The sequence below is a fragment of the Arvicola amphibius genome, chromosome 4 (assembly GCF_903992535.2).
Source record: "Arvicola amphibius chromosome 4, mArvAmp1.2, whole genome shotgun sequence".
Classification (NCBI taxonomy): Eukaryota; Metazoa; Chordata; class Mammalia; order Rodentia; family Cricetidae; genus Arvicola; species Arvicola amphibius.
The window spans coordinates 35061663-35077188 of record NC_052050.1 but is presented as its reverse complement, the minus strand read 5'-3'; the positions used below and the strand labels follow the sequence as shown (position 1 = coordinate 35077188).

At 38.2% G+C, this 15526-nt stretch overlaps 1 protein-coding gene across 1 annotated transcript in view; it reads right to left on the bottom strand.

The window, feature by feature from the left end:
• Nucleotides 1-15526, bottom strand: part of Brip1 (BRCA1 interacting helicase 1) — a 121785-nt gene that overhangs the window by 98659 nt on the left and 7600 nt on the right. Inside the window, exons 4-5 of the mRNA XM_042054873.1 lie at nt 14021-14148; nt 11441-11557 (exon numbers count right to left, since the gene is read on the bottom strand). Of these exons, the coding sequence (XP_041910807.1) occupies nt 11441-11557; nt 14021-14148 (245 nt within the window). The remainder of the gene's footprint in view (nt 1-11440; nt 11558-14020; nt 14149-15526) is intronic.

The following is a 15526-nucleotide window of genomic DNA, read 5'->3' as shown; positions in this document are numbered from 1 at the left end:
AGCTACCCACACTAGCATCCTAGACAACCACCAGTGAACTCCTTAAACCAGGGCTGATCTCCTGACCTACCACTGATCATAGACAGAAGCCAGGCAACATTAGCAGAAAACACGCACAACTGAGGTCAGCCAAACTGCAGACCCCAAAAGTAAGCTAAATAAATGTTTAGTATGTTACACGGCAATGGGCAATTATGCATATGTTCATACACATGCATACAAGTACACATTTGTAAGAGTAGGCAAAACATCAGGGTTGACAGAAGGGATAGCTGAATAGGACTAAGGCTAATAACTTACTCAAATGGTTTGATGGTTTCCAAGTTTTCTTTAATAAATAGATAGTGCTTTGATATTCAGGGGGGAAAATGTTGTCTTCTGGTCCCAGGCATTTCAGAACGTAGATTACTGTGCAGACAAGGATAAGTCCAAGAACCACACCACACACAACCGATCCCCCAAATGGCAAAGAACTGGCATCAGGAAACCCCAGTGACAAAGACTCCAATCTCTTCAGGGGTTGACCCCTAGTTCCTGAGGAACACGCATTCTGACAGGAAGCAGAAGACGCAGGCAAAGAGGGGAAGGCAGTGAGTGAGTGCAGGGGCCATCAAAGCCCTTGTGACGCCCAAGGTGCCCAAGGGCCCCAGCACTCAATCTCAGTCACCTTGCTTTCATTGCTCCCCACAAGCTTAGGAAGTAGATCCAAAGTTACACAGCCAAGGGCTGTAGGCTCTGCCAACAAAATCCCAAGGTTCAAACCAAAGCCAAGGCCACAGCTCTAGCTTAGAGTCCCAAAGGTGCCCAGGTCCCTGTGAAGGCCACATAGAAAAGGGTCCTGTCTGCCAATGTAAAGGCAAATGGACGGGTGCGACACACCTATACCCCATTTACAGGTAATCAGTGCCCTATGCTGTTTATACAAATAAAGTGAGCCAAGATCTGCTAAGAGAGAGGGAGGGAGGGAGGGAGGGAGAGAGGGAGGGAGGGAGGGAGGGAGGAAAAGAATGTCATTAAAAATACAAAATTCTGGGCCAGAAAGATGACTTACTGGGTAAAAAATGTCTAAGATAAGCACAACACACACAAACATAAATAATTAGATGTAAGAAAAAATTAAAAATACACAAAATGAAGCATTAATATAATTAATCTTAATCAATAAAAGCCAAGAGCTAGACATCGATATAAAGCCTGGAAGATCAGAGAACCAAGAGCAGCTGCCAGTTTTTGGATGGAGGAAGGAGACGGATAAGCAGCAACTGGCAGCTGCTCCCGGTTCTCTGATCTCCAGGTTTTACCCGATATCTGGCTCCTCGTTTTTATTGTTAAGATTGATTAGACTAACGCTTCAACAAAATTCAGGGACCAGAGAAATAACTCAACAGTTAAGAACACACACGGCTCTCCAGAGGACCCAAGTTTGTTTCCCAGCACCCACATCAGGAGGCTGACAACTGCCTGGAACTTCAGCTCCAGGGGGTACAACACTCTCTTCTTCCCTGGGCACCTGCACTTATGTACATATTACCAAACAGGCATGTAGGCACATACAAAATTAAAAAATAAAAAAATTAGTTCAGGTGGGGTTTGGTGGCATACACCTCTAGGCCCAGCACTTGGGAGGCAGAAGTGGAAAGATCTCTGATTCAAGGTCACACTGTTCTACGTACTAAATTACAGGTCAGCCAATGCCCAGTGAGACCCTTTATTAAAAAAAAAAAAAAATAAAAGAAGTCAGGCATGATGGTATACGCCCTTAATCCTAGCACTTGGAAGGCAGAAGCAGACAGATCTCTGAGAGTTTGAGGCCAGCATGGGTTACAGAGAGAGTCCCAAGACAGCCAGGGCCACACAGAGAAAACCTGTTTTAAAAATAGACAGACAGACAAAAAAATAAGAGTTTAAATATAAAAACAAAACTATGAAAACCAAGAAAAAATGTGCTCTAAATTTATAGGAAAGGACCTAGAAAGATTCTCAAGAATCTATGGCGTTTATCTGCACGAAGGCAAAGCAGAACAGAAGTACTAAGGAGAACATCTTGTTTTTACTCTGCTAACTTACACTGATAAGACTTTTTTAAAAGAACAGTTATTATTTATCATTTCTTTTAAAAACTGAGTTTATGGGCTGGAGAGATGGCTCAGCGGTTAAGAGCATTGCTTGCTATTCCAAAGGTCCTGAGTTCAATTCCCAGCAACCACATGGTGGCTCACAACCATCTGTAATGAGGTCTGGTGCCCTCTTCTGGCTTGCAGGCATATATTGTATACATAATAAATAAATACATAAATAAATAAATGAAATAAAAACTGAGTTTACACCAACCATGGGAGTGTATACCTATAATTCAATCACTCAGAAGGCTGGAGCAGGAAAGTCAAAATCTCAAAGGCAGCTCAGGATGCACAGAAGGTGTTGTCTAGAAAAAAAGGCAGCCACAATTTTTTTTTAATAAATATCAAATCTAGGTCCAGAGATGGCTCAGCAGACAACGGCATTTGTTGTGCAAGCCTGGCAAACTCAGTTTAATTCCCAGAACCCAGATAAAAGTGGAAGGGAACAACTGACTTCACAAAATTGTCCTCTAAGGGCTGGAGAGATGGATCTTCCAGAGGACCCTGGTTCAATCTCTAGTGCCCACATGGTAGCTCACACACATACCTGTAACTCCAGTCCTGGGGATCTGACACTTTTTTCTGTCTTCTGTGGACATCGTGCACATGTAGTGCACAGTCACATGCAGACGAAGCACCCATACACATAAAACATGTGCACTGTGATCATGTCTCTCTGATTCACAGACTGACTACTAAAGATCAGCTGATTCAATCTTGTTCTCTTCTATTTTATACTATATAGGGTATCTATCACCAGACTGGCAGTGTCAAACTACCTATGGAGTCCCCAGAATGGCCTTGAATTCACAATCCTACTGCCTGGGCCTCCTGAATGGTTAAATTATAGACCTAAGCCACTCTAGCTAAAGGTATTTTAATATCAGGCATATTAAATAATAAAATCTATTTTCTCTTACATATTTTTAAGCATCAGTTAATAACAAAAATTTCCCCTTATTTTTCTTTCCCTTATCCTTATTTGTAATCCATGAATCTATATTTTAAAACTAAATTTTGTAATCACGATTTCACCATTTACCTAACCATGGCCAAATTGAGTATCTTTTAAAATTATCTTTTAAAATTATGTGTATGTGTATACACACCCACAGGTGTGTGGGTACCCTGAAAGACCAGAAGGGAGCTTTGAATCCCTGGAACTGGAGTGACTGTCAATTGTGAGCCACCAACATAGGATCTAGAAACTGAACCCGGGTCCTCTGCAAAAGCAGCAAGTGCTCTAACCTCTAAGCCATCTCTCAAGCCCCTTATCCAGTATCTTTGGGCTTCACTTTTCTCAACTATCAAATTAACATCTGCTCTATTTTCTTCACAGTGCTGAGATTAACATCAAATGAAAGAAGACATAAATTATTTGGTACAAGTAGATATTCCAAAAAGCTATTAGCATATTATTATAATTCCTTGAGAAATAGGCTACCGTATGAAAGCGACTGGCAAAGGTTTTAAAATTCTGTTCCCATATTAGGTTTCAACTAGTTATAATATTATCTGTCCCTCTGGTGGCTACAGAAGTCAAAAGTTGTTCCTAATTTTTTATTTATATTACTTATCAACTTACTTCCTAACTCCTGAAACTTGTTGCTTGGTATCTTCCTTGAGTATGCTAATACACAAAAGTTAAAACAAAATGTATTTAGTTCTAGTACTACAATACTATTATACCTCTTACGTATAAGGATTTGACCAAAAGTCATAAGCTAAAAATAATCATACATTTCTTTAACTTAGGCCTTTTTAAAAATTCATTTATTCCATAAATATGTGAGCACCAAGTACAGGCTCTGTGCTAGATGCTGGCGGGTATAAAAATGTGAAAAACAGACATTGTACTTGCTCTCGCAAACAACCTGCCAATGAGACAAACACAGCAGGATAAACATGCACAAGATGGTAAGCTTTGGAAGCCACTGTAAAGAGAGAGACAGGATGCTGAGTGAGAAGCTGTCTTGAGGCTATACTTACAAAGTACTGCACAGAAATGAACTGCCTGTCACCCCAACTCTGGAGGAATGGAACCATTCAACCCAGCCTCTCTACTCAACAGCCTTGTGAGATGAACAAGTTGCTTAAGCCTGTACCTCAGTTTTCTCTTGTAGGATTAGGGGAACAATCTTCCCCGTAAGAATGATATAACTAAGTCAAATGCTTTTGCTTTATTTTGAAATTAAGCACAAAGAAAAATTAATATAATTTGACAATAAAAATTCATTCACAGGAATATATATTTTCCAAGTGAATTAGTATTCCTAAACTACTTTTTAAAAAGTGTCCTATCACACAATAAACATCATCATATAAAGAAGTATCACCATAGATATGTAGTTATAATATAGCTAACTAGTCATTTTAAATAAAAGTAAGTTAAAATTGAGAAAATGACCCAAAAACACTTTGAAAGAAAACTGATCATTTTCTCATGAGATCCTTTTAAGCAGAAACAGAAAGACAGAGACATAGGGAAGAAGGGAAGAAAGAGAGGGGCCAAAGGTAAAGGAAAAAGAAAGGGGTGGGGGTGGGGGAAGAAGCCCCAAGGCTTCTGGGCAGCAGCTTTTGACAAAGGTCAACAGCGCACTCTGCTGGAACTAAGTCTTTCCTACACGCTGGACAAAAAGCTGCTCCTGCTTGCTACATTGAATCAAATAGAATTACTATTATTAATGTATTTAATACTATCATTTCTTTCATAAACACTGGAATAAGAATAAAACATATCTGTAGTGATACCTCACTCATTATAAAGGTTTACTTAAAAACATAAACCAATTACTAAGAAAATGATTAAGAATTCTGGAACAAAGCAGTATTAGACTATTATTATATTACCCCAAACCCAATGCTTCTCTTGACAAAATTCTAATCATGTGAAGACCGAGGATTCACTAGAGTGCTAATATACGATTTATTATAAGAAAAGGACTCTAAAAGCAGTAATACCAGTACTCAGAAGTTAGAGGCAGGCAGAAGTTCAAGGTCATTGTTAGGTTACAGAAGAAGCTGAAGGCCAGCCTGAGACACAGAGACCTGTCTCAAACAAGCAAAACAAAAGGACAATTAAAAAGAAAAGAATAGGGGCTGTAGAGATGGACCCGCAGTCAAAAGTACAGGATCTTCCAGAGGATCCAATTTAGATTCCCAGCACCCACATTGCAGCTCACAGGTGACTGTAATTTCAGTTTCAGGGGACCAGGTGACACCCTTTTCTCACCCCTATGGGCACTGCACACATGTGGTGAACATACAAAAACGCAGACAAAACACTCGTATGCATAAAAATTAAAAACAACAACAAAAGCAACTTGGGACAATTCCCACTCTTAGGAGTGCTTTCTCACTGTTCTTTAAAACCTACATCCAGGGCTGGAGATGGCTCAGAGGTTAAGAGCACTGGCTGATCTTCCAGAGGACCTGGGTTCAGTTCCCAGCACCCATTGGGCAGTTTACAACCACCTGTAATTCCAACTCTAGGGGATCTTACACCCTCTTCTGCATTTCACAGGTACCAGTACAAATGTCTACACACAGAGAGACACCACACACACACACACACGTCTTTAAAAATAAATCTATGTTTAGTCTGCTTTAATAAAAGGTCAATCTACAACATTTAGAAAGTGAAGCAGGGGGCTGGAGAGAGATGGTTCAGTGGTTAAGAGCACCGCCTGCTCTTCCAAAGGTCCTGAGTTCAATTCCCAGCACCCACATGGTGGCTCACAACATCTGTAACTATAGTTCCAGAGGATCTAATGCCCTTGTCTGCCTCCCTGTGCACCAGACATACATGTGGTACATAGACATACATGCAGATAAGGCATTCATATACCTAAAATTAAGTAATTTATAAAAAGTTTTTTGTGGCATTTTTTGCCTAGACAGTCAGAAAATACATAAAAAACAACATACATAAAAAACATGCTTTCATTGCAAACTCAAAAATGAGCAAATATCAGAACACAAGCATATTATCTTTGCATTTTTATTAGCACTGACACAGCACTAAATGTGGTAAACCCCACACCAGAGCTCATGTTGTATGTCACTGCCAAAATAATCCCACACTAGAAATATAGACATTTACACTTAAGCTATGCATATTATACAATGTACACGAAACTGTTTTCAAGCTTAGACTTGCGTCTCATTACCAAGACCACTCATCACAAAAAATCTATGTAAAATTCCAAAATCTGAAAAACTAAAAGATGTAAGCACCTTTAGTACCAAGCATTTCAGACAGAAAAAATATTCAACCTATATAAAGAAATAGTTTACAATCTGAAGAAAATGTCAAAATCCCTTACAATTTTAACCCTAAGCATTTCAGATAATGGTTATTCAACATGCACACTGTTGCTACCATTTCTTCAACTATGTACCACTTAAGCTCTAAAATATACTAAAATCTCTGTGACGATTTAATCCTCATGCCTGCCTTGTGAATCAGACACTTGTATCTATATTTAGCAAATAGGGAAGTTAGGTACTTGTACCAAGAGTTTAAAAAGAAATCAAGGATGTGTATGTGCGTGAGAGTGTGTGTATGTGTGTGTGTGTGTGTGTGTGTGTGGCGCACGCACATGTAAATAAAAGTTGTGTTTAGGTGGCTGGAGAGATGGCTCAGCGGTTAAGAGCATTGCCTGATCTTCCTAAGGTCCTGAGTTCAATTCCCGGCAACCACATGGTGTCTCATAACCATCTGTAATGAGGTCTTCAGACAGAATATTGTATACATATACATAATAAGTAAATAAATAAATTTTTTTTTAAAAAAAGTTGTGTTTAACTCCGGCTCTTCAAGGCAGGGCAGAGAGCAGAGGCTGTGTTCAGGTCAGTGGTGGAACACCTAGCATTTAAGACGTTCTCGAGCATTCTGAACTCAAATATAAAGAAAGAAATTTGTTGATCAATACATTAGTAGACAAAGAAACTCAGGATGTACGCACACAAAGAGGGACATTATTTAGCCTTTAAAACCAGAGATACTGCTAGTTGCAATATGGATGAACCTGGAGGATGTTACACAAAGTGGAATACACCAAAAACAGGAAGAAAAACACAATATATTCTCACCTATATGAAAAACAAAAAAAGTCAAATCTAAAGGCAAAGAAGAGAATCCCTAGGAGACAACTAGGGACAAAGAAGTGCAGTTTATATGATGACATGGGACATGGTCAGAGGACAAAAGGACCCGATCATACAGATGAATCAAGTCCACAAACACAGTGAACGCCATGACGACCACAGCTTATGCTCTACTGAATATCAGTTCATTACGACTATATGACAAGTGTTCTTAAATATACTCAAAGATCTATAAACCATGTGAGATGGATATGTAATTAGATCAGCGTCATTAATAATCAGAGCATATATAAGGATACCAAAACACCACGCTGTATGTGTGTGTATATATATACATATTATGTGTATATATGTATATATATATATATCACATTCAATATTATATAAAAATTGATCATGTAAACAGTCTGATTCCAGTATCTATTCCTTTTGAGTGTACATGTATATTATACTTACGGTGGGAATTTCTTGGGTGTGTTTTGTCAAAACACATTAAGCTTAACATGAATGCATCTTCTAGTTGTAAATTATATTTTAAGAAAATTTTTTCAAATAGTAAAATGTCAGCCCAAATGTGACAAAAATTTGCATTGTAAGCTTCATTACAGTGTTTATCTGGAAGGGATTTAAGATCTTCTTGCCTAGAAACCTGACGTATCTTTTTATTGCATGGCACCGTCGTGTGCCGTACTAAAATTGGCTAACCCAACAATACCGCAATACCTTTATTGCTTTCCGTTTCCTGTAAGAGCATGCACTGCTTTGCAGAGGGCGGGGGCTGGCTCCCAGCACTCATGCCCTGCACCTTCCAGCCCTGTGCACACAGCCACACATGCACATAACCAGAAATAAGTAAATCCTAAAATTGTTTTTAAAAACGTGTGCAAACTAATACATCCTATTCATTAAAACAGGTGGTGTTTCAGTATTAATAAGTAACAAGAAAAATAGCTTTTAGATGTTATAGTCTATACTGAATACTGAGACTTGTTTGTACAAGTTGACATGCCTCATTTTCAAGTAGGTCAGATTTGTAGTTTATACTCCCAACAGTCTCCTACATCATGAACCCTGGTATGACTGACACAGGAGACAAGCAGGGGCTTAATAAAGCAAAATATGAAAAAGAATTGAAGGCATGGAATTAAAGACTTTTAAATGGCCAGAGAAAATAAAATTCTGTTTTTAATTAGAGATTATAATATCTATTGATGTCCACTTTTCAGAATGTTATTAACATACTGACACTAAACATCATTCCATAGCTGTAACATAATTGGCACCCTTGATAAGGTATTACTCTGGTCTTCTGTCTCATGGTTCAGTTTTAAATCGTGTCTGATAGCATCGTAAGCAGTGGAGCGGTCAGTAAATGTGAGAATGATACCATTAGCTTTCCATGGGAGGCAGTGGCTGCATTATTCCATTGGCTGTACCAATGCTTAGCTGATCCTACTGCAGACAGCTGATGATATGGTCACTAATAGTTTTTATTTTAGCCATAGTTAAAAGCATTCTGTATTTTTAGAAAATTCTGGGGTTTTTTTTGGGGGGGGGGTTGTTTTTTGAGACAGGTTCTCTATGCAGCCTTGGGCGTCCTGGAGCGTTCTCTCTAGACCAGCCTGGCCTTGAACTGAGAGACCTACCTGTCTCCGCCTCCCAAGTGCTGGAACTAAAGGCACCATCACCGCCCAGCAAGAACCATACATTTCTAAGCAAGTTTTATTAATTTTTAACAAGGTTGTTTGACTAATATTAACACTGCTACTTTTACCATAAATATACTTTTTAATGTACTGTCCCCTTATTTCCTAATCACTGAAAAAAATTCTAAAAATGTCGCACGTTGTAAGGTTACAGTAAAAGTATTAGACATGGAACAGAGAGGGGAATGGCTTGTGCTGTAGTTGAAAGCCGTGTGTCCACCTTTTTAGGAAGGCCTTTTGCATTACCACGGTTAACACTGAAATGCTGATTTCTGGGATACAGCATCTCAGAAGCATGCAGAGATGCCAGGGCTTCCTGTGGCCTAGGCAAAGTCACAAACATAAGTACATTTCCCAAATAAATAAAAATCAAAACTAAGCTTATAAATATTGATTAAAATTTCACTGCACTTGCAAACTCTACTTTTAAATGTCTTTATGTCATGTAGTTGTACGGTTGGTCTAAAAGAGCTCAAAATATGTTATTTTTTTCTGTGTAGGGGGCTAAATGCTATGCTAAGAATTAAGTCACCATAGGCATATAAAGCGAAATTCAATAAACTTTGAGATTATGGTGTCACCTTCATAACAATTGCATGTGTTTTAAACATATAATATTCTGTCAGGAGAAAAAAAATATGCCTCAATTCATAAACCTAAGCTAGTTCCTGTGCTCTTAACTACTCTTTTAGATCATTATTAGTTTTTTGTCAAAACCTTGAATATTTGGAGATACAGAAGCCTGACTAGTTTTCCCTTTAAATTTTCTTTAATATCTCCACTCTCCTGCTGCAGTTTGAATAGAAGGGTCCCATGCAGGCTCCTGTGTTGTGCACTCATTTCCAGTCTGTGGACTATTTTCAGAGCTTCTGGGAACTTTGGGGGGTGGGGCGTAGCTGGCGAAAGGTGGATACACAGGGCCATATCATCAGGTACTATCTTACCCTGGGCTTCCTTCTCTTGCTTTTCCCATTCTGCCTTGGAGACCCACCTCCTGCTGCCTTAGGCTCTGCCCAAGCACATTCAAGCAGGCAGCTTGTATATTTTGTGTGTGATGTGTATACATGAATGTGCAGGTGTGTATGCCCCTAAGTGTGCATGTGGATTCCAGAAAAGAATGTAGATATTTTCCTCCATGGCTTATTGCCTTGAGACAGTGTCTCTCACTTATTTGGAAACTTGCCTCTTTGGTTTGGCTGGCTGGCCAGTTAGCTATCAGGATCCTCCTTCTCTAACCCTCAGTGCTGGGATTAGAGACACAGCAGTCATAGCCAGCTTTTTATGCGGGTCGTCATGTTTACAGAGCAAATGCTCTAACCCATTACACATAGTCCATTCTTTTAACAAAAAGAAAAACAAACCTCCAGCCAGGCAAGTGGCATATTTCTGTACCAAGTGCCTTGATAAGCTGAGAGAAGGACCTCTTAAACCCAGGAGTCCTGGGTCAATTTGAGCAACACCTTAAGATCCACCCTCCCAAACACTTTAAGACAGGATTAGGGTCTCACAGTGAAGCCCAAGCCAACCTCTTAATTTCATGATCTTCCTGCCTCAGCCTCCCAAGAGCTTGCATAATAGCTAAGAAATCATGTTTTTATTTTAATATAAGGTTAAAGGGCTAGAGCATGTTATGAGAATGAATGGCGGCAAATACCCAAAGACAGCACTGCTTGAAGGAGTGCACAGAATAAGGCAAAGAGGAAGGCCCAAAAAAACGCTGGACAGACAGCATGAAGGAAGACTGTGGAACCTTGGGTATGACAATAACACAAGCATCTAGGACTGTCCAGGATAGGAACTGGAGAACAGCCAAATAATAATGATGATGATGATGATAAAAGCAAATAATAATGAGGAAGAGGAGGGAGGAGGAAGAGGAGAAGGAAGACGAGGAGGAAAAGGAGGAAGAAGAGAATAAATAAAACAGCTGAAGAGACAGCTCAGTGGTTAAGAGCCCTGGCTACTCTTCCCAGGACCCACGACTCTCTGCAACTCCAACTCAAGGAGCTCTGACACCTTCTCCCTGTGTCCAATCTTGGGACTCCACATAATAAGAGAACCTCCACATTCTCCGAGCAGTATATGTGTACTCCCACCCAATGAATGGTTAGAAAATGTATTTCTTTTTTAATTGGGAGCAATAGAAAAAGATACCTGACACTGACCTCTAGCCACCACATATGTACACATGTTGTGTACACACACACACACACCCAAAGAGAGAAATACTTTTTTAAAAGTTTTAGAAAACAACAGCAACAAAAAGAACTTTCGGAAATCCTTTTAGTGCTGCTCTTTAATTCACTTTATAAAGGAGAAAATGAGACAGGGCTGAAAGGGTTTATCATCTCACACATTAGTGAGCACAAATACAGTAGGATTGTTTAGGAATCTGAGATCTCCTATCATTCAAATCATGCTACTCTTTCTCTACTTTCAAGTGAATTTAGATTTAGAAAACTCCCTATTTTCCTTCTTTAAACTAAGCAAAGGCATAACACGTACATTTTGGAAGGAGGAGCTTGTCTTTCCTACAGGAGATTCAGGTTTTACTCTCTTTTCCGGAGCTACTCGTGCATCCAAATGGTTGACATCCTTTTCCAAACAATGACGTTTTCTCATCTACAAACACAGAATCAGATAAAGAATAGCTTGACTGTGGATTTTTCTATCTTCTCTCTTCTTCCTTCAAAAGGCTATTTCTAATTAATAATAATAAAATATTAAAAAACCAACACAAAGCTGGGCAGTGGTGGCACACGCCTTTAATCCCAGCACTCAGGGAGGCAGAGGCAGGTGGATCTCTGTGAGTTCGAGGCCAGCCTGGTCTACAGATGAGTTCCAGGACACCTAGAAATACACAGAGAACCCTGTCTTGAAAAACCAAAAATAATAAAAAAAAAACAAACAACAACAAAAACCTAACACAAATAGAAACCTCATAACACCATTTAAGTCAAAGAGAACACACAGTAACAACTCTTGTATCCTAATCAAGTATTAACGCAACTTAAAAATTACTTAAAAACAAATTACTGTATTATAATGATCTTCCAATAAAATTGGCACACCATATAGACAATAAATTACAACAAAGCCAAACCACATACCTAGCTGGAAAATACATTAATAATTAAGCCACATTCTAGAATCCAGCTTCATTTATAATTGGTACTTTTACAAAAATAAGTTAGCTTATTCTACTTCTAAAAACAAAGGTTAATTCTAGAAGTTGTTGATAGATATTTAAACTATATAAAACTAGAATACAAGCAATTTAAGTATATCAATCTGAAAGTACTCAATTATTTACATAAAAGTGAAATGTTAATTAATAATCCCTCTTCTATATTTATAACTAAATGTATTAAATTCCCAATCCCCCTATCTTCGTGACATACATTTCAAGAAGACTGTGTTCCTCTACAAAAAGTATATTTCATATGAATCTGGTAATTCAAATCTTTAAATAAGTTTTAGAACTATACATGTCTTACCATGTCCTGATCTTAAAAACTCAGTAAGTAGCCAGGCATATGGGTGCTGCATGCTTGCAATCTCAGCTATGCAGAAAGCCAAGGAAAGACCACAGATCTAAAACCAGCCTGGGCAACTCAGCAAAATCCTGTCTCAGAATAAGTGAGTGGACTGTAAACTCAGCCGGACAGAGTATTTGCTTAGCATGCTGGAGGACAGGGGTTCAAAACTCGCCATGCACATACACCAACACCAAAAACACCTCTAAAACAACATTAACCCCCAATAAATAAGAGTAAACTTTGTCACTATACTTACATTATCAAACTAATATTATCTACTGAAGCACAATTAATAAAAACTCAAGAGAGAAAAATTGGGGTCCAACCTGAAGACCCGAAAAGCAAAGTAGCCAGTCACTGGCTCCTACTTCGACCTCAGTCTGAAATTGGTGATCCAGCCTCCAGGAATCTCAGAATGAGACTGTTTGAGAACTGTTTCCTCCCGTTTTTTAAACCTCTCTAGGGCTAGGATTAAAGGCATGCACCGCCCAGTTTCTATGGAAACTAGTGTGGCTATTGGGATTAAAGGTGTGTGTTACCATGGCCTGGTCTGTAAAGCTGACCAGAGGGGTTGTTTTACTCTCTGATCTTCAGGCAAGCTTTATTTATTAAATTACAATTGAAATGCCACTATAATCTATAGTGTGAAAGGTATTTGAAGCAAAAGAAAATGCTATTATTGGGTAAAAAGTATTGAAGAGTTTTAAAAGTACAGTAATGGGGCTGGAGAGACGGCTTAGCAGTTAGGAGCACTTGTTGCTCTTGCAGAGGACGTAGGTTCAGTTCCCAGCACCCACATGGTGGTTCAGAAGCATCCATAAGTCCCGTTCCTGGAGAGCTAATAACCTCAGCTGACCTCTGCTGGCACCAGGCATGCACGCAGTGCACATATACACATGCAGGCAAAACATTCACATACATAAAATTAAAAAAAAACAAAAATAAAACTTTAAGTACAATATTCTTCAATAGCATAGATATTAAAACTGTAACAATATAAAATAACATGACCCCTGTACAAGAATGGCACAAAAAGTCACAGGCACCTGCATTTTTAACTCTCTCATATGCAAGATCAAGTTTAATTTAAAAAAAATCAGATGAGAAAGAAGATAAACTATTTGGGGAAAAAAAGACCAGTGGGGGAGGGGGCAGACGATGGGAGAGTGTCACTATGTTCAAAACATATAATATCCATGCATAAAAATGTCATCATGAAACCCATTATTTTAAGCAATGAATTATATTAACACTCTTTAAATTATTAATTCTGGAAGATTATAAAGTGGCTATATGTTTAGGATATGCCTTAAGCAAATACTTTCCTCCCAAATTCTTCATGCATGAGCAAGCACCATGCAGCTGCTTTACAGCAGTGTGGACAGACTGCTACACTAACAACTTCCTTTGCAGGAAGTAGCAGTAAGATGAAAATGACCATTTACTTTGTAGCTATGACACAATGAACTATTCTCTACAGTGCCACCAACTTCCTGTGCAACTGGCCCTGTTTAGGTAGCTAGGTCACAGCCAATAAACTGCTTACCTGCTGTGCGGTCTCTAAGGGGCGGATTCTTTTCTTCTCTATTTGAAAATCATCATCTTCACCTCTGTGTGTGGATGCCTGTTTCTTGGCAGATAACTTTGCAGCCAGAGTATTTTTTTCAGGAGAGTCTTATATAAAAAGTATTTTTATAATAAGTATAATATATTTATGATAAAAATGTTATAAATTATAAATTCTATGCAATTTTAGAAGACAAATCAAGATTTATTACTATAAATTTCATAACACAATTTAAAACCTATGATTTTTTTTTCCATTGACTGATTGATTGAGATGTCTCACTACATAGCCATGGCTGGCCTGGAACTCACTGTGTAGACCAGCCTAGCCTCAAACTCAAAGAAATCCGCCTGCCTCTGCCTCTGAAATTAAAAATATGTACCAAGACATCCAGCAAGATTTTTTTTTTTTTTTGGAAAACTTTTTGTCACCCCATTTATTTTTACCATAAATACAAAAACATTTCAAGAAACATACATTTAACATGAAATACCCGATTTGTTTTTCTCATAGACTCGTGTTTTGTGGCCATACTCTATTATACACTTTAAGGAATACAACTGTCAGAGCTAGGAGTATGGCTCACTTGGTAGAGCAAAAGTTGCCTGGCCTGTGAGCTGCTTTAAGTTCAATCTCTAATACAAAGTATCTTGACAAAATATGCAAATTGAGTCCTTCAAGACTCAATAGGTGTTATTTCATTACTATGAAAACCTTAATGTTTCTTCCTACTGAGCTTCACTGTGTTCACAGAATAAGATTTATGTCTTAATCTCACAACCCTGAAAGCTCATTCTTACAACCACCAAAAACCTTTCAACTCCTAAATTATAAAAATTATTCCTAAAAAGTGAACTTTAAAGAAATGCCCAGTATTACAAAGTTAATAATTTGTAGGTCTTAAGCGCAACAGATTTGCCATTTTACTTCAAAATCCTTAAGGATAATTCCAATACTGACAAACACAGCATCCTGATTTCTGGAAACATGGCAAACACTTCCTTTTCCTCAATGTCTACACCAGTATTTCCTCACTATCCTATATACTGGTTTCATCATTTCCTATGTACCTTTTCTTTTTTAATTATTACTTATTAAAGGGCTTTATTAATTGTAATCACAGACAATTCCAGGGATTATGTGAAGCAAGAATAAATGACAAAGAGGCATTATTGCCACTAAAATATTCTTCCACCTTGGATCATGCACAACACATTTATTTTTAAATATAACCTCATGAAATAATCTCTGTATTTATTTAACTACATTTACTTTATTTTGCATCAACTACACGAATGACTTTACTTTGATTGGCATTTTCTTATTTCCAATATCTGTTTTTAACTTTCTTTTTATTTAATCTTTGTGTCATTCACATCATACATCTTGATTCCATTCATTTCCCATCCCTGCATATCTGCCCTTGGCCCTTGCAGTGCCCCCAAGAAAATTTAAGAGAAAAAAAGAAAATAAAAAAATGGGGAG